The following is a 25042-nucleotide window of genomic DNA, read 5'->3' on the forward strand; positions in this document are numbered from 1 at the left end:
AAAATATTGTTAATTTAGCACGTAATCTACTTTGCCGTAATTACGAACGTCAATAATAAACAATTTAACATATCCGTTGTATACGCATATAGAATACGCCAATAACTGAACAATATTTATAACGGTAAATAATTAATAAATATGTAAAAAAAAAAAATAATATCAAATACAAAAAAATGAACAAAAATTAAAGAGTCATAAAACCTCCGGTGTGATAAACGAAATATCTCGTAATTGCGATACGCGAAGTAATGACGTGAGTAGTACCCACCGAAATATTTCCAGCGAAAAAAAAAAAAAAAGAATTATGTTGTAATTATTTCATTTCGGGCCGGATATGATGTAACGTACCTGGTACATATACCAAAATGTATAAAGTTTTTATAATATGCTTCAACTAATTATATTTGCGCAAGATAATTTTCATTCTAATATGACGCCTGGGATGATTAATGATATTAATTTCATGATGTTTGTAATTATTGGTGATATATGGTGATAGTTGTCTGTTATTACGTTAGCTATTTTGTTGACCTAATGTGTCATCCGCGATACACGAATATGCCTAATAATTGCCAGATTATCTTTTAAGTAAATAGGTATATCAAAGGTACCCTTTAAACATATTAAATCACGGCGATACCGTTCCGGGCGCTGTTAAATAACAAAAATTTCCCGACGCCCCGTGGCGTGTTACGAAATTACCGAATTCGCATTTCCCGTTACACATATAAACGAAGTTATACGGAAAAAAAAAAAAAAATTAGTTAATTAACTTCGCCCGCGTGTAAAGACGGCGGGGACACGGCGCGCTGTCGGACTCGTAAATTTCCACCGCTTTCAGATGTGTTCCGTTGCATACATTTGACAACGTGATTACCCTGCGGACCGTGACACTGACGACACCCAGTGCCAATAACGTGCTTTTAAGCGGGTTAAGGCAATTTGCATCCTAGTGACCATGCGCGAATGAAAATAGGTCGGCTCCCGCCGTCCGTTCGCGAGAACCCTGATGATTTTTTACGGGAGCAAGTTCTCGCCGGTCCGCGAGTAGCCGGCGTTTGCATACAAACCACGGGCGGGGGGAGGCTGGAAATATTCTAGGACCGAGTTCGACTTGAAACTTCATGAATATGTGAAGTACCTGCACTCCCTCCCGGCTTGATGTACGTAGGCTCATGAAAGTTTTAATCAGACGCGTGACACTTGGTGATATTGGCCCGTGCGTTGCCGAAAGACCTCCGGTAGTTGGCTGTTTAAATGTTTAATCTACTTAGGGCACTAGAGACGAGGCGGCAGCAACAAAGCGACACACACGATCAACTTTATCCCGTCAATCGAATGAAACTCTAACCGCGCGCGGGGGTGGTCTGTCTATATCGATTGTGTCTAATTTAATTATTAAGCGGTAAGCGATCGTCGACAAAGTCCATTGGCGGATCGAACTACCGGCAATTGTCCTTCTTCGTCATTGTAATATTAATACGTACGGGCATGTTCGTTATACGAAATTCAACGTTGTACTGCAAGAAGTAAGAGAACCCAATCGATTTCAATTCAGTCCAAAGTTCGACCCAGTTTCATTAATTGCTAAGAAGATATAAACAAGTATATATATATAGATATTTTTTTTATCCACTATTAATTTATATTTATATTCAAATAAATTAATTAAATCGGAGTAATTTTTATGGAGAGTTCGTGTATTAAACTCTCACGTTTCCGTACACACATTTTTTTATTTAGAGGAGGGATTTTTATTTTTATTTCCTTTTTAAGAATCGTCAAAGTCAGAACTAAAATCGAAAAATTGACTCGGCCGTGACTTTTTTGTTTAACTGCGTCAATTGTGAAGTAGTAACTCGCAAGGACGGGTGGGAAGAAAAGGGAATTCTAAGGCTGTCGCTGAGCGCACCGCGATCTCTCTTCCGTCTCTTACTGACAAATCGGGGAGATAGGTTACCCACCGAGGGAAATGGAAGGGAAAGCTTTTGGAAGAATTACGAGAGGCGAACGATGTCGCGGACAGAGACACGCCGTGTCGATATCTCTTGTACCCGAGATAAGAATGTTCTCCGTTGAGCGCGCGCGCGGGGCACGAATGAAAATGGATCGATCGCGGGGAAACCCACGTGTACAGAGACGAATCTACCTAACGAGATGCACTCGTGAACATTTTCAAAAAACATTCGAGTGTCCCGGGTGAATTTATTGCTACACGCTCACACGTCTCAATATTACCGTCGTATGCTTTCAATCTGAATTGAATACGGGACAAGGCAATATCATTTTCAAGAGATCTTATAATTTCCGTCGAGCTCTTCCGCCTTCATCCCGCCGGCTTGATTTTTCTTAACAAGTACGAGAAAGGGGAAAAGAGAGACATTTTTCATCGCGAATTTTTATTTTTTTTCATATTTTTTTCTTTTTAGTTTTTTTTTTCTTCTTTTCTTTTTTTTAACTCGGAATGAAGTTTCTCGGCTGAAAAAAAAGGGAGAGATAAAAATATTAAATCCAGTGTAGGATAATCAGGATGTGTCGCAAGGATACTCGCGAGCCGGATTCGTACTTTGAAGATGACACTTCTTGCGAGGGCGTTTTTCGCAGCCGCGCGGGGCGTTATTCTCAACGAGGGTGGAATGAAATTTTTACCGGTTCGAAAAGCGCGAGCGGAGCAACGTTGCCTCGGCGACAGAAGTTTTCAGCCCGGCGCGGGTACGAGCGAAAATGTCTGAGATGCCCGGAAGTTCCGCGGCAAGTTATGGCAGCTTTTTTCCACGGTGGACGTCAACGCGGAGAGGCGGTTTGTTACTATCTCTGGCGTTTCCCGGACGAATTTCAGCCGGGCGAAGGAACAGGTGGAGGACGAAGAATAATGCTCTCTTCGTGGGTAGCTGCACCTCCTTGTGCCGCCAATTCGCGAAGATTGAATTGTCTGCCCGACGGAGTGACTTGTCGTTACGCGGCTTACACCGGCGACGAGCTTGCGACCTCCATCTGCGCGATGAAAAATCTTGGCGGCGCTGCACGTTCAGCAAAGCGGTAGTAACGAAAGAGACATGTCAGGACTTAGCTTCATAGCTTGCCGGATACAACTTTTATTAATAATAAGATAAAAAAAAGCGTCGCTAATCCAAGAAAAATAGACGTACCGATATAAAAAATTGACATTTTTTTAATTTAAAAAAGATTATTTTAGTTAATTAATTTAGCTATTTTTCCCCCACGAATTCTCGCCATATAATACAATATTTATCGATAAAAAAGAAACTCTAAAAAAGCTGTGATTCATTGCTAAAGTGCTCCGCGAACGTGATGCCTTTTTATGTTTTATCTCGTCCCTATTAAGTCTGATTTATCTACAAAGATATTTATTGAAAGGTGAAGGAAATCACGTATTTGGCTGTTTCCGGAATATACAGCGTTAGCAGATATGATAGTCGCGCGAAAACTAATTAGCGAAAACTATCCTCAGAGAAAGGGTGCTAGGGAAAAAATAAAAAAAATAAAAAAAAAGAGAAAACGAAGAAAAGCCATCGATCGTGAAGGAGCAATACACACAGAGGATATTGGAGCGTGTAACCATCAGCAGAGGGTACGAGGAACACTCGAGACATTCAGGCGCCAGTAGCGAAGCAATTTTTTGATAGGATCAGTCGACTCGCGTTGGGTCCGCCCACTGTTTCTTCGTTTTATTCGCGCCCCATAGGAGATATGAAACATCGAAAATGGACTGCGGTTTCTCTTTTCAACGGGAAGACTATCGGGAATTTTCTCGCGATGCAGCCATACGAATAGCATAAGACCTTTGCGCTTTCTTTCATTTGCGGGCTCTTTGAACAATTTAAAATCCAGTTCTCAAAGAAAATTTTATTTCACCCTTCCTCCCACTGCCCTCCGCCCCCCCCCTTTTCTCGTATCTTTTAACATTTACCTTTAAATTAAGCAACATTAAATTTCAGCTTGATGCTTTACAGCTGAAACTTCGTTAAAAATATTTAAAAGAAATTTTGCGATATCGGTGGCTCAACTTTCAAGTGACCGTTTTACGCTCGTTATGAACTACGTGCAGTTAGGCGCGATGAGCGCTGGGTTTTCGAAAACGCCGAGGGTGAGCTTCACGGCGATTTCTCAGAAACGAGATTTTCAGTCTTTTTTTGGTCAGAAAGGTTTAATGTCAGCTGCCCTCCGGGCTCGATAAAAACCTCGGCAAAATAAAATACAGGGGACTCGTGTCGCCGGAGCGACGCGTAAAAAGCGATGGCCGGTATTACAGAGGCATTAGAGCCAATCCAGATCTCTGCGATAGACCAGCGACAAAATACGTCGGGTATTTCGACGCGAAAAGCGCCCGGGTCAAAGTATCGCGAATACCAGACGAAGCTTACGCTTTCGCTCTCGCGCTGAATTACATTCCGATCGCTTCACTTGCCGCTGCAGCGATGCATTCGGCGCATCCGCTTATTGTATAGAGTGTCAAAAGTATTCAGTGCTTGAGGCAGTTCGCGTCTCCGCGAAAATAGCGGTGCCGATCACTTTGGGAAACAATCATTCGCAGGGAAAAACCAATGATGATCGGAAAAAGATCATAGAACGAGATAGAAAATAACTTTTATTTTTATTATAATTTTTTTTTGTTTTTTTTTCTAAATAAATTCTCTTTAAATTTTTCTTGCCTATCAAACGCGATATATTTAATTAACACTCGTGCGGTAGTTAACTTTTCGCAGATGTACTGCCGAATGTTTGTAATACTTCCGAAATTCCCGCCTTATTTTTGCTCGTGGTATATAAAGTTCCAGACTTTTATCGTAGTGTTCTGATTTTCCGCTTTTCTAGACTTGTAGTAACCTCAGATACTATCTCACGCTGTACCACGGCTTGGCAAATATGCCGCGCTTTACAGGAATCGTTGCTGTCTCCCTTGTTCCTTCGAAATGTTCCTTTTACTCGGAAAGAAATTGATAACTCGGTGAAATGCCTTACATTCATCGGCACTTAATGCGCTCTCGTGCATATTGAAAAATCGGGGGAGGGAAAACTCGGCTTGGCCTAATATCGGTCGCGTGCGAGGTAATGGTGGTGAATACGGTATTGCGGAGCAGAAACTCTTTCGACGTACGGAAGGCAAAAGCGTATCGACTCGCACGCAAGGGAAATTCTTATTTCGCGAGCGAGTTCACCGAACTGGCAACTAGGCAACTTTTAGGAACATTCCAAAGTATAAGAGCCTGACAGTCTATAGTTCTAAATTTAACTAACAGCCTAATAATAATAATAATACCACGGAAATAATATTATTTATCCGTCTTCCTACATCGGAAAAAAAGAAGGGAAAAAAAAAGAATAAAAAACAGATTGATTCGTTACTTTATTTCTTACATCGGTTTTAGAGAGACACGTAACGCTCGATAAACCATGACGCAATAATTAATCGTCGTCAGACGTGAGATGTGTCACAGGTACACGGCCGCGTGTACTGATATTGCCGCGAGGTTATCGGAGGCTGGCGAAGGCGGAGTTGAGAGTTAATCCAGCGCGGGCGAGAAAATCTGGCATTAAAGTTTCATGAGCGGAGTATGCCTGGTTGGGTTTCGCGTTCGCTCCATCGACTGCTGTTTTTTTTTCTTTTTTCTTTTCTTTTTTGTTTTTCCATCGCGGCGGCGAACATCGCGATATTAACCGAATCGCTGCACCCTTCGGCATAAATAGCCGAAATCAAAATGCCCGGCGAAGGATGAAAACCGTCGGGCGCGATTGCCGCGAAGTGAGAGACGGATGCATTTTCGAGCCGATGCCGCCGTCGTTAGTTACCATCGCCGTTGCAGCCGCAGCTGCTCTGATTCCTTGGGAATAAATTATTCACGTTTTCCTCTGGCAGACTCACGTGGGTATATACGCGATCGCTCACGCGCACGGCCGCGGCCTTCCGGTCGAAATGCGGTTAAGCCCGTCTTTGGGCGGACCCGGAAGGGCCGCGCTGGATGGCCTTCGTTATAATTGAACCCGAATCCAAGTCCCACCCAATGAACGGAAGCGCAATCGTCGCGATCAATGTTTGATCCCGGTGATTGCACGGCGATGATTAATAATGGGCAATTAGCGCGGCCGTATCTAATTATTCATGGTTAACGTTCATTAGCGCCGGTCGACCGGGCTCGATTCCGGAGCGAAGGGAAAACCGGGACAAAGAGCGCCGCACGGCGGGAAGTCGCTTTTCACGCGACTATGTCTTACCGTGATACCGTCACCGTTAGTCACGTAAGACTTTTGATAATAAATGGAACTACGGGGGGAGCACGTTTGCCCGGGCAGACCTCGCGAGGTAATTCACGTGGCGATGCGTTTGTAAAATTTACGGTGACATCAAACGCTATCGACGTGCCCGGGTCAATCTAGAAATTGTGACAAATTAAATAAAAATATGTACACTTGTACGACACATCCTCATTTTCATAATGCAGAAACAAACTCAAATAAACGTACCTAGCGACCTACTTTCGGAAATAATCTTTTAATCTTTTTCCATGTCGGTCGTTCGTCTCATCCATTTTATATCGGCAGAAACCAGAGAATTCTGTTTAATAGCGGTAAAAATATGAATGTTTCACGTACATACGGCACTCCGCTGATAATAGAACGAGCGTGTAGAGCTGCGTTCAAATAAAATAGTATTCTATTTCTAAAAATATATTCCTTCATCGTTTGCCCCGCTCTCGTACTTCGGTATCTATTTCAAATTCAACGATGCCTGCGCTATAATTAATAACTCACCTCATAATTTTGTATTAACAAAATATAATGTCATAAGGATGCCCGTAAGCGATCGTTTAATCGTCTGTTCGCCTTTTCGCAATGAATTTGTCGACCGTTCGGCGGCGATGATCCCTCCAACAGCGGCCGGACGAGGGAAGCCCCCGTCGGCTTTGAAAAACGAGAACGTCGCGATCTGGTATCATCGAACCGCGCGCGCCTGGCATCGTACCTCTCTCCAAAGCGGTATAACGGAATAGGAATCGAATCGAGTTACGTACATACGTCGTCAGCTTTATTCTCGCCGTAAACATCCGTCGGACGCCTCAAGTTCCCGCGAAATGTGAGGACGTACGGTAGCACGAGGGCATTTCCAGTCGCGATTGGCTCGACGCAATGGAGAACCGCCGCGGAGATGACTCTTTTTCCGGATAGGAAAGCGACGGACCTCGACCTCGATCATTGAGAAACTTATCCGTTCTTTCTATCGATTCGCATTACACCCTCCTCCTCCGCCCCCACGAGACGCGCTTCCATCCCTACGCATTATCGGGGTACTTACCCTCGGCGTAATATCGAGCCAAACGACGGTCATTAACCGGCCGAATCATTTAAGTTTCAGTCGTTTGCGCTTTCCGATTTTTCGATTTGTAACGAAACGTCTATTGTATTTGGGAAAGTTGCGTGGACCGCGTGGAAACGTTGCTCGAGGGCAATCGATACCGCCTAAATAAATGTTAATACTATCGAGAAATATTTAAATATCTCTGATATGATCAAATAATTCTATTTAAACAACTATTCCGCGCAGTCTTATTTGAATACGTGTGCAATCATGGGAAGCACATTCAATCGATAAAACACTGGTCAATTTTATCGAGGAGAAAACTTTTCGGGTCACCAAAATATTTTTCTCGCGATAACAATTCCACGCCAATTGTTCGGCGGGAATTTAAAGAACGCACGGTGGAAAAAAAAATAAATCTAACTTGACTGCGTTCACGTTTGACTTTGACGTAACTTGTTTTTGATCATTTTCGAGCGCAAACGGAATCGATGCACGTTGTGCGCTCGATTGATTTGCGAGGTCAGCGTGTTAGTTCCATCTTAATATTTGATAATAGGAATTCTTTCAAGTTTTTATTAAAAATTTATTTATTTATCGAAATTTATTTTCGCAGAAACAAATAAAACTTTCGAAAGAAATTTTATTTAAAAAAAGCAATTTTTCAAAATTTAATTTTTTAATTTACAAAAAGATTAATTAAATGTTAAAGCGCGTTTTAAGCGCTCCACGCTGCACAGATGCAAATGCGTACTCGAACATCTAAATAAAATAATTCTTCAGCGATCGTGTCGCAAGTCAAGTGAGATTTCAAGAAATTGGCTGTTCCCTCGACCACGAATTGCGAAAAACACAGACGTCCTTGTGCTCCGACAAACGAGCATACTTCGACATCAAGAGACGGAACTCTCCCTTTAATTGGACGAGGTCCTAGTAAGATAAAAAAGAAAAAAAAATATCTACGGACAAAGGCGGACGATCGGCTTTTCTGTTATGCTGTCGGGAACTATTAGAGATACATACGCGTATATAAAACGTTCCAAGATCTATTTAAATGCAGAAGAAGCTAAGATTTAAAACAAAAATTTTAATGGCAAAAAATTAAACTTAGAAAGCTAATCAAAAATTGAAATCAATGGAATTATTTAATAGTTGTAAGAAAAAATTTGGCAGGAATTATAGAATTGCTAAGGCACTCGGTACGTACGTTCTATAACGAAAGCGATAAGAGACATAGAAAAGAAATAGTAAAGGGTTGACCAGACAGGTGGTCGGGGGTGGGGGGGTAAGGAACGGGCAACCTCGTAAGCCAGACATTTTCCGCTCAATCTGGCGACCAATAGCTCGAAACTTTTGGCTTTTATATTCAGGAGGCGACGAATGTCTCGAGTAAAAAGAACAGAAAAACAATTGCGGAAACCATTGAAACAAGAAGATGAAACGGAAAGGATTTGCACAACTAATATTTAATAACTTGTTTTTATAACAGTACCTATAACGAGCTGCAAGTGAAGGAATACTTTCTTCTCTAATGCTTATTGTAAGAGTATCAGTGTAGATAAATAAAATAAAGTAAAAACTTTCTAACAGTTTCAATGGTTTTACGGAAAAAAAGAAAGAAAAAAAGAAAAATTTTGCCGAGTCCGGTGGACCCACCGACTGTCACGGTAGTATGAGTACGTGCGTTTGTTACATCTGGCCAGCACCTTGCGCTCGAAGTTCGCAAGGTGGAGGACGCGCGGGCAGCAGACAGCAAGAACCGGTTTGCCCGACGAATTCGACAGTCGACCGTCGCGGTAGTGTTTAGTACGTGCGTGTGTTTTTATCGGCCGGCAGTCTTCTTCGCGTTCCAAGAATCCAAGCTCGCAAGGTGGAGGACGCGTGGACGGCGGCCGGCGAGAAACCGGTTTACTCGGCGATTTCGGCAGTCGAGCGAACGTTGCGTATGGTCAGCTCAACAATAGTAAACAAAGTACGCGGCGAAAAAACGTTTAGATATCTATTTAGATACACGGTACACTCCGGACAAAAATTATACAACCGATACTATACAGATTTTGTTTCTTTTTTTTTTTTTTTAATGACAACTCACTTTTTGAAGATAGTCACTAAATAATAAATACTTATAATTTATGGCGAGTACCAAGCTGGTCTAATTAAGAAATATATTTAATCCGCGCGACCTAATCACTAGCTGCAAAATCAGATTATACTGGATAAATTTCCACTCGGGTTGTTATTTTATCGGGCATAGCTCGCACAACGATGGGCATAGACGCGAGTTGATACGCGTACTGGTGAGGAGAGGTGCAAATAAAAAGAATAATGACCCCATAACAGATTCTATGTGCCGACGGCAGGAACGAACAATCGTCCCAGATCCATTGCGCCGTACAATGGACGACGATTTATCGAACCTCCGATTCTCCAGTCTGACGTCAAAACCTGACACGGATCGATACGCGTCACACACTTTGTGCGTGCGGCGCTATAGAGCGAAAGACGAGATGCGTTCGCGAATAATTTGGGACAAAAGAGGTCGCGATACATAAAATTTTATTCTATTACGCGGATACCTCTCGTCACATTACTACCTGTCATAAACGATTTTACACCCGTTGCATAAAAAGCTAAAAGAGCGAGAGAAAGAATATCTTTCTTACGGATTTCTGTAAAACTGCGATAAGTCGTGGAATACATTTTCCGTTTATGCAGCATCGGAAAATATAAAAAAATAAAGAAAAAGAAAAAAGAAAAAAAGAAAGAAAAGGATATGCGAATTAATTGAAACGTAAACAGCGATAAGTGTTTTTTAAGATTACACAAAACAAATTTCAAGTCGTTAGCTCGCGCTTCGTAATAAAAATACCCACCGCCATTATTCGGCATTCAGGAGATATTTCGCCGTTGTAATTTCAAGCCGTCACTACCACAATGCCGGCGCGACATTAATGTCGTATTAAAGGCGAGAGGAAGAATAAGTCTAGAGAATCTTCTATGTGGCTAATACAGATTTACGTAACACTTGCAATTCAACCGACACGAATAAAAATCGCGCCGGCGGAATCTACCTCAAAATACAACCGCGTACAATAGTGAAATAATTGGCGATTGTGGCTTTTGAAAATTACAAATTGCACGTGTCATAATGCGTATATTTCTCCAGAAAATGCTTCCTTCCCGGCAACAATTTTTTAGTCTTTAAAGGAAAATACAAATATAATATATTGCCCAACTAACTTTACGTTAAAAAGATTTTTACTTCAAACCTCAGTTACCGAAATCTATATAAATTCTATATAAAAACTACAGGACGTGAAAATTCTTCGATATTTTGATTAAAAGAAAATCAATAAGGAATTCAGGAAGGTTTAAGAATTCGTGGCTTACTGAAAATGTGCTTCGCGAGAAAATCTTGTCTAATAAACAAGCGTTATATTTTTTATTTTGTATTTTAAAATCAATATTGTAATTAAAAATATTTTCTTAATTAAATTAAAAAAAAAAGAAATACATATAAAGAGTGAATATAATAAATGTAAATTATTACATCTATACGATTGTATAAATTTTCTTATTTTTGATGTTAAACCGTATTCATTTTAATGAAAGCATTTCTTGCAACTATTCGCAATATATAGAAAAGCACTTGCAAAAAAAAAATATCTGAATACGTAATATAAAGTATTAAAGTATAAAAAGAACATCTGTACTTCGGCATGTTTCAAGTTAATTCACAGACGGTAATTGCCACGAATTCACATCACCATTACGGCTAACTAAATTGTATGGTCCATAAATAGCTATAATTTATAATTATTAGGCATCTACCTTGCCGCAGTTTATCGACCGGAAGAGAAAAATTGCCGTCGAAAGAATGAGAAAGCGTTAACTACATAAAGGAAGCGCGGTATATTTCTTCTTGCGCATTTACATGCAACGATGCCGTCGCTTCTGTACATTCGAAGAGTTAACGACGCGTATACTTTATACATTCGCGTAGTAAAACTTAAACGGATAAGAATTAACCCTGATTGATTAACCTAAAATTCTTCATAAATAATTACAGAACCGTTGGATCGAATGTATCTCACGCTAAATATAAACGAGACGGTTACGTGATAATTCTTTTTATTTTTTTTTTTTTTTTAGTCTCGACTTAGAATCGACTCGATTTCTTTTTTCTCCTCGGTAATTTTCTGCAAAAATTCGCGAAGCTCCTGCCAAATAATCGCGCTTGACGTGACCCACGTGAATGCTATCGTAATCCATGTTAACACGGCCGAATAAGGGATCGCGGAACTTGCACTGTCGGCGCAAAGTGTTAAATATCGCCGTTACGAAGTTTAGACGTTTCGAAATTGCTCGCGGACCGGATGAAGTTCCCGTCGGCTGGAATCGATGTTCCCGACGTGGTTGCATCCTGTATATTCTACAGAACGCCCGCGCGCTTACAGCGCGAATCTGTATCCCGTAATTAGCAAAGCAAAGCATAATGTCGAATTGCGAAACTTACGATTCGAAAATAGATTCGAAGATAGAGGAGAGCGGGTGCTGGAATTGACGCGTCCCTCATACCTCCCCCTTTGTCTTTAGAGATTTATGAAACCGTCACGTGCAAGCGAAAAGAATAGCACGGCTTGAATTGAATGGACTTTGCTGCGTAGCTCCCGCGAACAGCTGCTTTATTTAATTAAACTGACAATAATGAAACTCCGCCACCGCCGTCTCGCTTATTCTATTGTTGAATCGCGGCGCCATATTATGAAATAAATTTCGTAGAGTAAGTTGTTCGGCTTGATGGGTTTCTAGGTCGTTTCATCAACTAATTAAATAAAATTTTTCACCGTGATAGCTCCTTCCGTCCCGACTTCTGTGTATCGATTAATTAATACATATATAGTACGGAGCGCGAAATGAAAAATTGCGTACCCAATACAATCAATAATCTCAGTTTTTAAACAAACATAGAGAAACGGGGTCGCGCTCTTTCCCCACTTATAAAAAAAGAAAATAAAAATTAACCATCGATCGATACAAGTTACCGATCGCTTAAATTTATTTGCTCCGCTGCGCTACTTCGTCCCGTTATCGTAAGTTTAAATGCATTTATATCTCATCGCGTACAAACCATTATATTCTACATTTTCTTCGAAAGTGTCGCCAAGTAAAACAAGAACATTGTTATTTACCAGTTTTCGCTACGTTTCCGTAAAACGGAACTTTCACGGTAAGTACGACTGTCAACATTAACATTCTCGGGTGTACAAGCGCCGCTCGCGCACGTGAACATCAGCCTGCTGAGTTTCCTCGCTAAATGAACTCGTTAAATCGACACCGCGCGAACTTCCTTATCGTATAACTGCGGCAGCTTTTAGCCTCGCCTCTGGGGATAATACGAAGCAAATTACGGCGTATCCTTCTTGGTGAGGTGCCCGCGCGCAAGTACTGACAAAAATCTTGGCCGAGATCCCAAATTATTTTATAGCGGCGCGAATTAAGTGTTACCGCCGCGAAAATGGATGATATAGATTGCCACTTTATGAAATATATACCATCGTGTTATCGGTCTTTTTTTTTCCTTTTTTCTTTTTTTTTTTCAAATACAATCGTTGCCAGAATAAAAGAACGGTAATTGTATCGTAAAATATAATTCGCGGATTAAAGAAATCGACGCCTCCATAAATATCGTCTTCAAAAATTTATATCGATAAGAGTTATTGATCTACGTCTCTATCCAATCCACGTCGAACATTTTCTGGCTCTCGAAGGAAAGCCGTTGTACTTATCTTCTTTTTTCGCGTTTCGTTATTCTGGTGCGCGATCGAGCCGACGAGCAAGCCCGATATAGTTCTCATCTCCTATCCGCTCGACATATTCGTCATGCCCAAGGGATTTCAATTCAATTTGTGACTGTCCTCTCGTCCGATTCTACTTTTTTTTTCATTCTTGGCCTCCCTACCTAATCTTCCGCTTCCTCTAACTTCCACCGTTCTATCCCGGTGCATGTTAAAGCTGCGAGACCCATTTACAATATACACTAAGATATTTTGAACGTGACGGAAATGAACGCGCGAATCACTTTAATATTCCCCCGGACCGTCCGCCGATCGTCAAAGTGGCTTCGGGGCAAGTCAAACTGTTTTCGAGAACTGTCTATCTTCAAGAATTCTTCTAAGTAACCGCACCGCGGTGTGAGATTTCTCGCTCCTGCGGTAAGATTCGGCTGGGACACGAGGGTGGGCGGGGCGAGAGAAAGGAAATCGTCGAGATAAGTCGCAGATACCGGATGTGGCCGCATCAACGACGTTCCGCCGCCGATCCACTAGAAATACCCGCGGTGAAGTTACCGGAGAGATAAGATCGCCTCCGTCTTACCGGAGAAAGATAGTTCGTGATCAAGCCATCGTCGCTTCCTCCCCGGCGTCCCTTTCACAGATCATACGACTTTCTTTATTCGCGAATACTCGTCTGGCAGGTATCTACGAGAGAATCGACTCGCGGGATCGCGCTACGACCAAGATAACGACCACGAGTGTTCCTTGTCTTCCAAAGAGTCCCATTTACGATATTGCGCCGAGGTACGAGAATGCGCTGATATTCTTATTGCAGGGCGGGTGCGGTTATTCGCCAAGCGGTAAGCGACGACGCGCATCAATTTTTGCGACATACCATACCACCGTGAAACGGTGCGGATATATATCTCTAAAATTCACGTTTTGATGATTTTGCAACTAGATATATAAATTTTTATTATTTTTTAATTAGATGTCCGAGCGTTTTTCGCCGCGTACCGACTTACTTAGCGCGCGCTCGACTGCCGAGTCTGCCGGCCGCCAGACCCGCCGGCCACCGCACGCACGTGGTCAGCTGTGACCACGTGCACGGCGGCCATCGCGGGCCCGGAGGTCAACGACCGCGACAGTCGAGCGCGCGTTAGATCAGTACGCGTAGTACTGTACATAGATGATAGACTAGTACGCGGCGAAAAACGTTTACATTTAGCTTTTTAGTTCGTTATTATTAGCCAGTAATAATCGTCACGTTCCATAGTCCGTAATTAGACAGTGGCTGGTCAGTAAATGAAAAATACTTGTTAAAAATTATATGATTAATACTATATAAGCTAGTTACTAACTACGGAATATATTTAATCTACACGATTTAATCGTAGCTGCGAAATAAAAATTGTATCTTTTACAATACGCAATTATATCTTAATTAAATATTAAAATATGCTTTTTCCGACAAACGTGGAAGGGTTAAATTTTTAAGACTCGATATCGTTTCGTTAAAAGGAAAAAAAAAGTCTTTAATAATGTAACGTGCGTCTTTAGCTATCATAGAGTGGCTCTATATCAACCGTGCACAATCCGAGTATAATCTGGACTTTCGCAAAAAGGGAAAGGAAAAAAAAAACGCTAGTGAGTAAAAAAAAAAAAATAACCGGCCAACGAAAAACACCTCGATGAAGCTCCGCACATCGTCGAGACGATAAATTGAAGCTGACGCGGCTTTGAGAAAAATATTGAAATACTGAGAGAACGGCGTAGCTATCGTGCGTGCGAAAATGTAGGTGAAATATTGAAACCGACCTCGATGACGTTTCCGCGTAAACTAAATGACATTCGCGATGCATTCGCAGCGACGTCTCGATTATACATGGCAGTCATTATACGAAAATACTGGATAGGAACGTGCTCCTTTATGATAAATTTGTCGTAACTCTCTGACAAAGCCAGCAAATAATTGTGCAAACTCCTGTATCAATTATCGCTTCATAGCGCCGACCAATTTTCAAAAGCGTAATTACAAAGCTAAAAAAGCTCGGTAAAAAAATTAAAATAAATGTATTTAAATAAATGTAACACGCAGCTACCGCGCGGAGCGTTAACGAAGAGAGCACAATTAAATTGTTCCGTGAAAAATGATAATATTTAACTATAAAACTGTCAGATAATTGTTTGGTATCGATTTCAAGATTAAGCCTTAAATCTGCCAAAGGCATTAAAAAATTATGTAAAAAAAAAAAAAACGGAAAAAAAAAAAAGGAAATAGCGAATAAAAGTGTAGGAAACAATTACAAACCGTAATATTGCGATTATCAAACCATTCGATCAACCGGCCACAAGTGCGATGCAATTATTCTTTTGCTCAATCGACGTTTCGTACGTGTAGCCGATCGGTAGTGCACAAGTCGCTTCAATACAGAATGCGCGTGGGCATACAAATAGGAAATTTCTTTTGCGTAACATATCAGAATTCTCTTATAAACGATCTTAACCGAGCCCGTGCGCCGAGATACACGTTTGCACGTAACCCCATTCACGTGGCGATGTTTAGCATTTTTCCGGGAGAGCCCGAGGCTCGCTTCACGTTCTCTCGCGAGACCCACCGATGACTCCGTTTCGCGTTTGTATATCGGTGGAATATAAATAGAGACTTTATCGTCTCTCAGAGAGTCTATCCGCGAAAACGTCGTTAGCATAATGTTTTTTGGTGCGACGGCGGTGCGGAGGATGTAAAATCAACCGCACCGGAAAGTAGGGACGGAGGCAACGATTCTGCCGAATGTTTATTTAGAATATGTGTACTTACGCGAAACGGCGCGACAGGATACGATGGCGCAGCTCGACGAGGTCACCCTACCTCCCCCGTTTGATTAATGGCAAATATTTTACGGATACGTGTGCTCAAAACGCGGAAGCGCATGATGAATAATCCGCGTCTAGATTTCAAGGAACTTGTCCCGGTTAATCTAAATCTAAATGCATTCGTTTTAGAGTCTGTCTAATTCGTATAAAAAGCAAGTGATACGTTTCAAACGTCAAGATTCTCATATCTCTGCGAATATATTAATCTCGAAAGCCAAAAATATTCGTATATTTTAATAAAAAAAAAAAAAAAACAAAAAAAAAAAAGAGGAAAAAAAAATTTACGTGAAATATTTTAAGGTAAAAACGAGAAGTAAATTATAATATTTTAGATCGAAATTTTGTTATAGTCATAATGTTAAGGAATATCGGATTATATCACGATGCGACATAACGTGTATATCGCTATTCTGGTACCTGTCGATATTTCGAATTTATCCATATAAAATTATTAGATACTCGCGAACGACTTTTATAGAAACGAAGAAATATCGCTGGCCTAATTAATTAAATTGCGACCCCCCGGCATTGTTTGCCACGATTCCTTATGCATCGTAATACTGGTTCAATAACGCGGTTACAACGTGACCAGCGCGTGTCTCCATTATTGACATTTGCTGACAGCGAAGTTGCCCATTTGACACTCCGTGTACAGACAGTAATTATGCCAATTGGAACTACCACATGTGCAAAATTAATAACTATCGCAAATACGTACGATAAATTATTGCCGGCCGCCACATCCAGAAGTTTGGCGATGATTGAGATCGATTTGGCCGGATATGCGCGCGTATAATACAGCTCGTCAGCTACTCACCTGAAAGTTAAAAAAAAAAAAAATAAGGTATTCGTTAGGTACATCGAGTTTAAAGTGAACGGGCGCATCGGCTGCTTCTACGCCGGCCGCGCTCGTATTTTCATCTCGCGGCCGCAGAGCGAAAAAGGAATACAGGTTTTCGTTCCCGGTATAATTTGAAGCAGAAACTTTACCAATATAAGGCAATTAACAGAGCGAGCCGAATGGTGAATACGAAATGAGAAGAGTAATGCAAGTGCGAGCGCGAAACGGGGCCAAAAGCAGCGGGATTCGACATCGCCGCTGATTTTAGCTGCGTTTGATATTTTCCATGAAAATGTTCTATGACCGAATCGCAAAAAGCGCGCGGCTTTCGCCGCTACTTTACATGATATTAATCCGTTGTGTCCGATGTACGATAGTACAGTTCAATTTTTTTTTTTTTTTTTTCTTTTTTTTAAGGGGAGGAAACGACGAACAGTTAAACGAACCTTTTTGTCAGATTTTTTACACGCGATTCTCCGCAATGTAATTGCAATTTATGCACCTCTACGTATCGCGCATTATTATTAGCACGCGTTAAAACATTTTTTTTTTATTTTTAATAAACAGGGAAATATATAAAATATTTCATAAACAGTTCTGCAACAGCATCCGTTCAATATTTCTTTTGTGGTCGCATACTTGCATTACATACAAATATTAGTAAATACAATTCTTCTCTTCTTTTTTTCTTTATAAAAAAAAAAAAAAAAGAAAAAACGTAAAGGAATGGAGGAAAAGAAAGAAAGAAAGTAAAATGCAGGGCAACGTGTGGCATGTCTAGTACACATCTGCGTTACTTCTGTAGCAATATTTAAGGAAATATCAAAGTATCCATCAGGGATATCGCTCTAAGCATCCTCCGATCTCTTGGGAAGACTATACACGTGTTTATTATCGCCCCGAAACCTTTCACCTCAAGCGAAATGTTTTCCCCGCCGCTTTCATCGAGTTACTATTCTACGTAAGCGCGATTTCAAGTACGCATATTGATTCTCGTAAGTACAATATACATTGTTCTCATTCCCCGCGATATGAATAATACATGGGAGTGATTCTTATCGCGCCAAAGTGGCGCGAACGAACTTTGAACAGTGGGAAAACTTTTGAGAAGCTTTTTTTTTTTTTTCTTTCTTTTTATTTTCTTTTTTTTTTCCACCTTACGCTCGCGAATCCGGGGATATTTCAACTTCGACTCTCGAGCGCATCGAGAGTTACGTCGTCCTGGCAGAACAGTAGTCTCCCTCGCACTCGCGCGCGGCAAAAGTTCGGTGGACTCGATCAGGCGCTTTCGCACGGTGGCTTCGTATTTTCCAGCCCCTCCCTCTCGCCGGCGAGCCTCGAGCGCAACCAAACGACGGCGTTTCTTTATTTTGAAAAAGAGAAAAAAAGAAAAAAAAAAAAAGGAACACCGGGCACATGACGATGCACATGGTTGAGCGCGTTAAATGCCTACGAGCACTTTGTCGAAACCATCAACGTCGGAAGCATCCTTTTTTTCGGCGCAAGAGTAGAGGCGTGTAGCGAATAAAAACAGAAAAAAAAAAAAATTGGCGAAACACACACACACGCGCGAAAATTTGCATATAGATGTCGATGAACGGAAATTACTGCGCCGCAAGATGGGAAATATATTTTATCGCATATACTCCGCTGTTAGATCAGGATATATTATTCAAACGATACGTGACGGAAACGCAGATATCGTGACCTCCATTCCGCGGGAAAAAGAAACGCTAGCGGCACTCTGGAAAAAACGCGGGGGAGGGAAGAGCAAAACGATGGAAAACGTTGCAAACGCGGCTGGGCGTGTCCGGCACGAATCTCCGACCCGCTTTTCCTCTTTTTTTTTTGTCCCTGTATATATCCGCGCGTATTTGATAATAGGAACCGCTCGTCCTTTTCGGTTCATTCAATTCACTCGCCGCGTTTCTCTCTCTCGGACTATACACGCGGACGATTTACTCGACAGCTCGATTTAGGAAAGCTGTCAAAGATCGAATCGCGGTGAGTCCGAAGAAAAAAAAGAAGACGACGGTAACCACGAACACGCGAAAGCGCGATACCGCGATGACTGCGCGCGTAGAAATATCCGCGCGCGGAAAAATTGAAAGCTTTATGCGAGGCCGAATTTACGGTGTTCCTTTGCGCGGCGCTTTAAGGAGATTAAAGAGAATCGCGGTGATTTACCGCGGCGATTCGTTCCCCTTATAGCCCACCACGTAATCAAATACCGTCGTAAAATTTGCAATTTCGCCGAAATATTTATCGCCGCGGGCGAGCAACGAAATCGCAGCGCGGACAATGCAAAAATTCTAGAAATAATCAACGACCGCGGCAATCGTGAGTGTCATTTAATTTTACACGAAAATGCATCTCTCTTTCACGCACGTCCCGGACAAAAACGCCTACATGCACACGAGATAAAATATCTTTTCCGATTAAAATAAAAAAAAAAAAAAAAAAGAAAGGAATAAAAGAAAAAAAAAGACCATAATAATAATTAAAGAAATTTTTAATTTTCCAAATGAGCTAATTACGCAACGAAAACATCTTCCCTTGCAGTTCGTGCTGTATAAGTGGTCTTTTGTAATGCGATCGTCTTTGGATAGCGGTTTTAATTCCATCACAAAAGATGACATAAAATATCGCGCGCTTTGTTATTAAATTAATTAATCATATATATCGGATGCGACAAACGATTTTTTTTTTGTTTTTCTCTCTTTTCTTCTCTTTTGAAAACACGTTAAAAAATTTTATGTATTAATGAGGTGACGAGCGGGCAACTGTGTATCAAGATTATCCGAGAGAAGTGAATTTCATACCGCGATGACGTATCACTCACGTTAGCGTGGAAAGGATAATGAGATAGGCAAGGGTGCATCCTTATGGCAAATGAGATGCGCAAGAGCCGTCGGTTGTTTAATGTTTTCCGAGGTTGCTGATGGACGGCCGGCTTACGCGATGATGCGCGCGAATAACGCCACTCGATCATGTCTAGGTCGGATATTTCAGCGTCGTAGGCAGAGAATGGCATTATAATAAGGATTATAAAAATACGCGTCGTGCCGCAATTAACTCGGATGCTATATAGATAAAGTATACATCGAAAAAGAGCTCGGAGCGAATTATTTCTTAATTAACTGCGAGCCGTTTTTTTTTTTTCTTTTTTTTTCTTTTTTTTGAAAAAGGAATTGTTTTAATTTGTTTCCTTAATATTAAAGTAAACAGTTCCTCAGCTTGTAATCCGTTAACTGAATCGCAAAACTGAAATAAAAATTATTAACTATAGAAATCCAATTAAAAGCTATTTGTCCGCAATAAGATCCTTTCTTTACGCGATTCGGGGTCTCGGAATTCAATCCAGAAGCAAGAATGAGCGGGGTATAGAAAGGTATTAGTCGGTGGATAACCACAATAAAAAGAAAAAAAAAAAGAAAAGTTCCATTAATCAGCCAAGTGTTTTCGATGCGACGATTCTTGCGGTCCGATTAATCTCTCGTAGTTTTACATTGGCTGAATTCAGGCTGCGCTCCTTCACCGGGAAACGTACTTCATTACCGAAACACGAAGACTCTCGCGGCCGGTACTATAGTGCGCGACATTTTCATAACTTTGCGGAAAAGATTAAGTCCCGAGCGAAGCCACGCAGCGGAAAAAAGGTTTCTGAGGAGGAAGGATCTCGCGTCGCTTAAAGGCAAGTGGTACAGCGAGGATGAAGACTAGGACGAGGACGAGAACGACATCGACCGCGATCGGTGCTCGTTCTCGGCAAGATCGCCTTGAGCTCTACGGCGGAAAGTTCAAGTTTCGCAGAAACCATCCAACGATAGGACGGTAGGATGAGTACGTACTTGAGAGATCCAATATACCGAGGACGGCTCTCCCTAAAGCAGCTGCCGCGGCAGTGTGTTGCTGGTTCCCGTAAATGTAATTACGGGAAAATTACGTATCGCGTTCCTTTTGGTACCCAACCGCACAGCGCGACGCCGACACCGAGATTACTCACGCTAAGAATTTTTAATAACGACGAGTACGTCATCGAGGAAAATTTGTTCTCGCTCTTCGCCCGCCATCCGCGAGCCCGCCTCCCATCCGCGCTCCGGCTTTCACCCACCGCCGGTGCGGCAATTGATCCAGATATTCCTGGTAGCGATGTTTTTCAGCACACATCGGTGCCGGGGAGAAGCGAAACTCTCAAGTGCCATCGCGCTTTCCGTTCCTAGCTGCAATTCCGGAAACGAACGGAAAAGAATTATAAGCGAGAGAGGTAACGAATCCCCCTCCGGGATGTATATCGAAAATCAATAACAATAAGCAGTGATGGAGATCGATATAAGCTGCTGATCGATGAAGCTAAACTTAATGGAGAACGATCCCAAAGGGAATAGCTAAATGAACTGTTATTACATTGCTCGGCCTGCATTCTAGTATATTCCCACATATGCTTTAACGACATTTTTATTCGAGCAAGATTTTCATTTTAAAAAATCATAAAAATAAAAACAAAACCCCCTTTTATTTTTTTTTTAATAAAAAAAAAAGCCCTGAATCAATTTCGCAAACCACTTTAGCTTGCAGTCGCGATTAATGTCGGTCGACGTAATACCTCCGGCTCCACGTGGCACCACGTTCCCGTCGCGTTAAAAGAAAAGCTAAGATCGGTTCTTAGCGCGCATTAAACGTGCCATCTTTTAACCATCAAGGAGACACGATGCGAAAGCGCGGCGAGGGGGGTTTCATCGTGCCGGCAAATAAATTTCTTCGGCGGATTTTCACAGGATCGCGCGCGTGCACGGAGGCGCAAATTACCTGAGAGAGGTCATGCCTCTCCAGACTGCGGAATGCACCGCGCGGACGATATTCCGCCTCTGCGCGTTATACTTCCGCGTGAACGTGCACGGTAAAAGGGACGTCGTCGTTCTTTATAAAACGCTTTCGGTATTCCTTCCGCCGTGCGCTATGACGCCATAGAAAATTTCATACGTGTATTTCACGTATGGGAGGGAGGGAGGGAGGGAGAAAACTAAAAAAAAACAGCAGCCTGTTGGCGCGGCTTACAGATGCGGAATATTAAACAGCTGGGACGAGCATGAATCTCCTGTCAGGCGACGACAATGCTGCGCGACATGTATATCGGAATTAACAATTCGACAGATCTGGCGCATGCCCGATTTTTCCATTGTTACGGGTAAAAAAAACAGAGAAAACAAAAATTTTCGAGGCACTGACGCGTAAAATGGGTATTTTTTAGAGAGAAGAGAAATATATGCGATACATTTATAATTATCAAAATTGGTGGAAATCATATAAATAACAAATTTCACGAAAAATTATTTTAAACTCTTTTTTTTTTTTCTTTTGGCGACCATCCCGCTATTGAAGCTCGATAGAACGCAGGCGCAACGAGCAGTGCAATAAAAAAAAAAAAAAAAAGAGAGAAAGAGAGAGAGAAAGAAAAGGGGGTGAAAAAACGTAACATAAAAATAGGATGAATAGCCTGAGGCTTCACGCGAAAGGTAAAACTATATCTGAAATGTCCTCGCTTGTTCGGCATTCGGGAATTGACACAAAAATATCCGGATAATGCTCCAAGATCCACGGAGCCACCTACGGTCGACTTAAAATTACACGTCGCTCGATCATTTCTCGGCGAGGCGTCTGAGAGCATCGCGATATGCCGCGTATCTCGAGGAATGGCAGCTCGGGATGGCCGCGGGCAACATTGACCGATCGTTTTATTAACCTGATCTTCGGCGAAGTAATAGTCATTTTTCTGCGGGTCACCCCTCACGGACTCCCGCCGTCGCCGACGCCGCCGCCGTGACAGCGGCCTGTCCGGTGACCCCGATCCATTATCCCCCGGTTGACAGCGCAAACAGCGTCGCCGTGCTCTCCTCGCCTACGACCAATGCATTTCAAATAGAGAGGCGTTTACGGCGTCGAGGCTTTTATACGGGCGAGAGATAAAGGACCAGTGTAAGCAGATACAGGGTGTATACAGGATCAGACCGTACCCCCTACTATCCAAACAGATGCCATTTCGACGAAAATCAGAAAACAATTCCGGCATCTCGTAATGCCCCGCGTCTGAAAATATTATTCATCGTCCGGTGTGTGTTCCTTAACGTTTTCTCCCCCCCGGGTAAAGTTTTTATACTACAGTTTGCGGAGCGTATTATTCTGGTCAATCCAAAGAAAAAAAAAAGTCGAAAGAAAAGGGAGAACTCGCGCGCGCTCTCTCTCCGGAGAACACGGGAGGGCGGTTGATGTGACGCAAACACTTCGATGGCGCCAACGGCGAGGTACCCGACGGGAATTCATTAGCGAAGCTCTCCCCCACCCCTTGCCAGAACAGCGCTTGGCGTTTAAAGAAATTACTTGGAGCACTTAAGAGAACCTATTACTATAGCGGGGTTTCTCGTTACGCGGCGCGACGCAAACACACTTGCAAATCTTTTAAATCGAGCCAAACGTTCGTCCGCATGCCGGGCCGGTAAGACGGATGAACCGCATCGCGCCGATTGCCTCACGAGGAATCGACATATTTTTCAGTAAACGGAGAGAAGAGAGAACGCGAGGAGAATTTTTCCCTTCGTGTTTCCTTTGCAGATTCCTGGGCGAAGATGCGCGCGGTACGTTACCGAGAGACTAAGAGACGGCGCGACTCGGAATGCACGGTCGCCGAGTGACAATCTCGCCGGGATGTTGCGTTTGCATGCCGCGACGACACATCATTCTCGCCCGGTGACGAGAAATATTCGATAAATCTGTCCGCGCGCGGCGCAAAGCCGATTAATCGTCTTATATTTTCCAAACGAGCATAAATAACAAATGATCGATCAGGCACATTAATTATTATTAGCGACAAATTAACGGACGGTCGAGGATCAATACGAGCAATACGGAATTCGACTTATCTCCGCGCTGTTCCGATCGTTTAATTATAAATGTGCGTTATTCGAATCATTTTTCCCACCGCAAAATATTCCTGAAATTTCCGGACGGAGCATTCTCCTGTGGAATGCCACCTCGTTCATTTCGCCGAGCGATTTCTCTTTGATAGAAACTTTCGTCTCTTAACTTCGATTAACTTTGTAACAAGGCGCAAATCAAAGCGCCAACTGCGTTACGTTCGAGATTAAAGTGTTAATTAACGTCGTAATAAAGTGCGTGACACGATGTTAAAGCGATCGGTTGAATATTTTGAGTACCGGGCGGTCGCGAATTCCCATTTCAGCCGCGAAGCGAGAAAGCCGTGCGAAAGACAACAAATTTGACGATTTCTCGACAATTAGATAAACATTTAATTCGTTAATATTATGCGGAATAATTTGTTCAAACACGGGGGGCGAGCGAAAGTCCGCTTCATCGTTACTTCGTAGTTGCAAAATTCAGTGATTCGCGGTAGAATTTGCTCGACACAACGAAGGGAAGAGATTTCGGATTAAGTGGCGAGTGACGGAGGGTTGGCACCGGATTACCCTTAACACTTCTGTATTTTCTCATCGAAGGCGAGTACGAACCTCGTCTTTCGAGACTAAGCCTTTGATGACCCGTCGAAAACCTTTCCGAGCGTGATCGAAATGTGAATCTCGTTCAGTCCACGTAGCCACGATGAAAACTCGATGTATCGTAACTGCCGCTATCGCCAAAATTTACGATATTATCTCAGCAAAACAATGCGCAATTAAAATATACACGTAACGCGCTGCGAAAAGTCAAAAAAAAAAAAAAGATTGAAACGTAACGGATTAAAGCCTTCAATAAAATATTAACGAAATTTAATGACGCGCTCAAAAGTAACGGTACATGCCGATTAAAAATTATCTAACAAAAGTGACAATTTCGCTGAACTTGATATAATAATTAACGACGTTCCGAAATAAAGCATTTTATTTTAATAAGTTACCGAGGCCCAACATTTATATATATATATATATATATATATATATATATATATATATATATAAGTATTCAAGGAGATATAATATTACATTCCTCTTTGAGAGCCACTATATTGATTACACGTTAATGAACAATATAAATTTCGTTGCGTTCCATAACGGCTATTATCCGTAAAGCGTCGCTGATGCTATCAATGACGCGATATACTCGAACGACGAGACGCTCGCATTATAATGCACTTAACTTGTTCCTCGGAGCATGTTAACTCTCTGTTTCGAGATTACGTAACACGTTGCACAACTTGTATGGCACTGTTGTCGGCGC

At 42.0% G+C, this 25042-nt stretch overlaps 1 protein-coding gene across 7 annotated transcripts in view; it reads right to left on the minus strand.

Moving 5' to 3' along the window:
* Nucleotides 1-25042, minus strand: part of LOC139104290 (neurotrimin) — a 293896-nt gene that overhangs the window by 172643 nt on the left and 96211 nt on the right. Inside the window, exon 2 of one of the 7 annotated variants that reach the window (XM_070659692.1) lies at nucleotides 16691-16789. The exons of 5 other annotated variants lie outside the window; for them this stretch is intronic. In XM_070659692.1, the coding sequence (XP_070515793.1) occupies nucleotides 16691-16715 (25 nt within the window). In that variant the 5' untranslated portion in view covers nucleotides 16716-16789. Of the gene's footprint in view, nucleotides 1-16690; nucleotides 16790-25042 lie in introns of those variants that run through there. One more of the 7 variants, XM_070659694.1, reaches the window with a different exon arrangement.

Source organism: Cardiocondyla obscurior, linkage group LG07, assembly GCF_019399895.1.
Source record: "Cardiocondyla obscurior isolate alpha-2009 linkage group LG07, Cobs3.1, whole genome shotgun sequence".
Lineage (NCBI taxonomy): Eukaryota > Metazoa > Arthropoda > Insecta > Hymenoptera > Formicidae > Cardiocondyla > Cardiocondyla obscurior.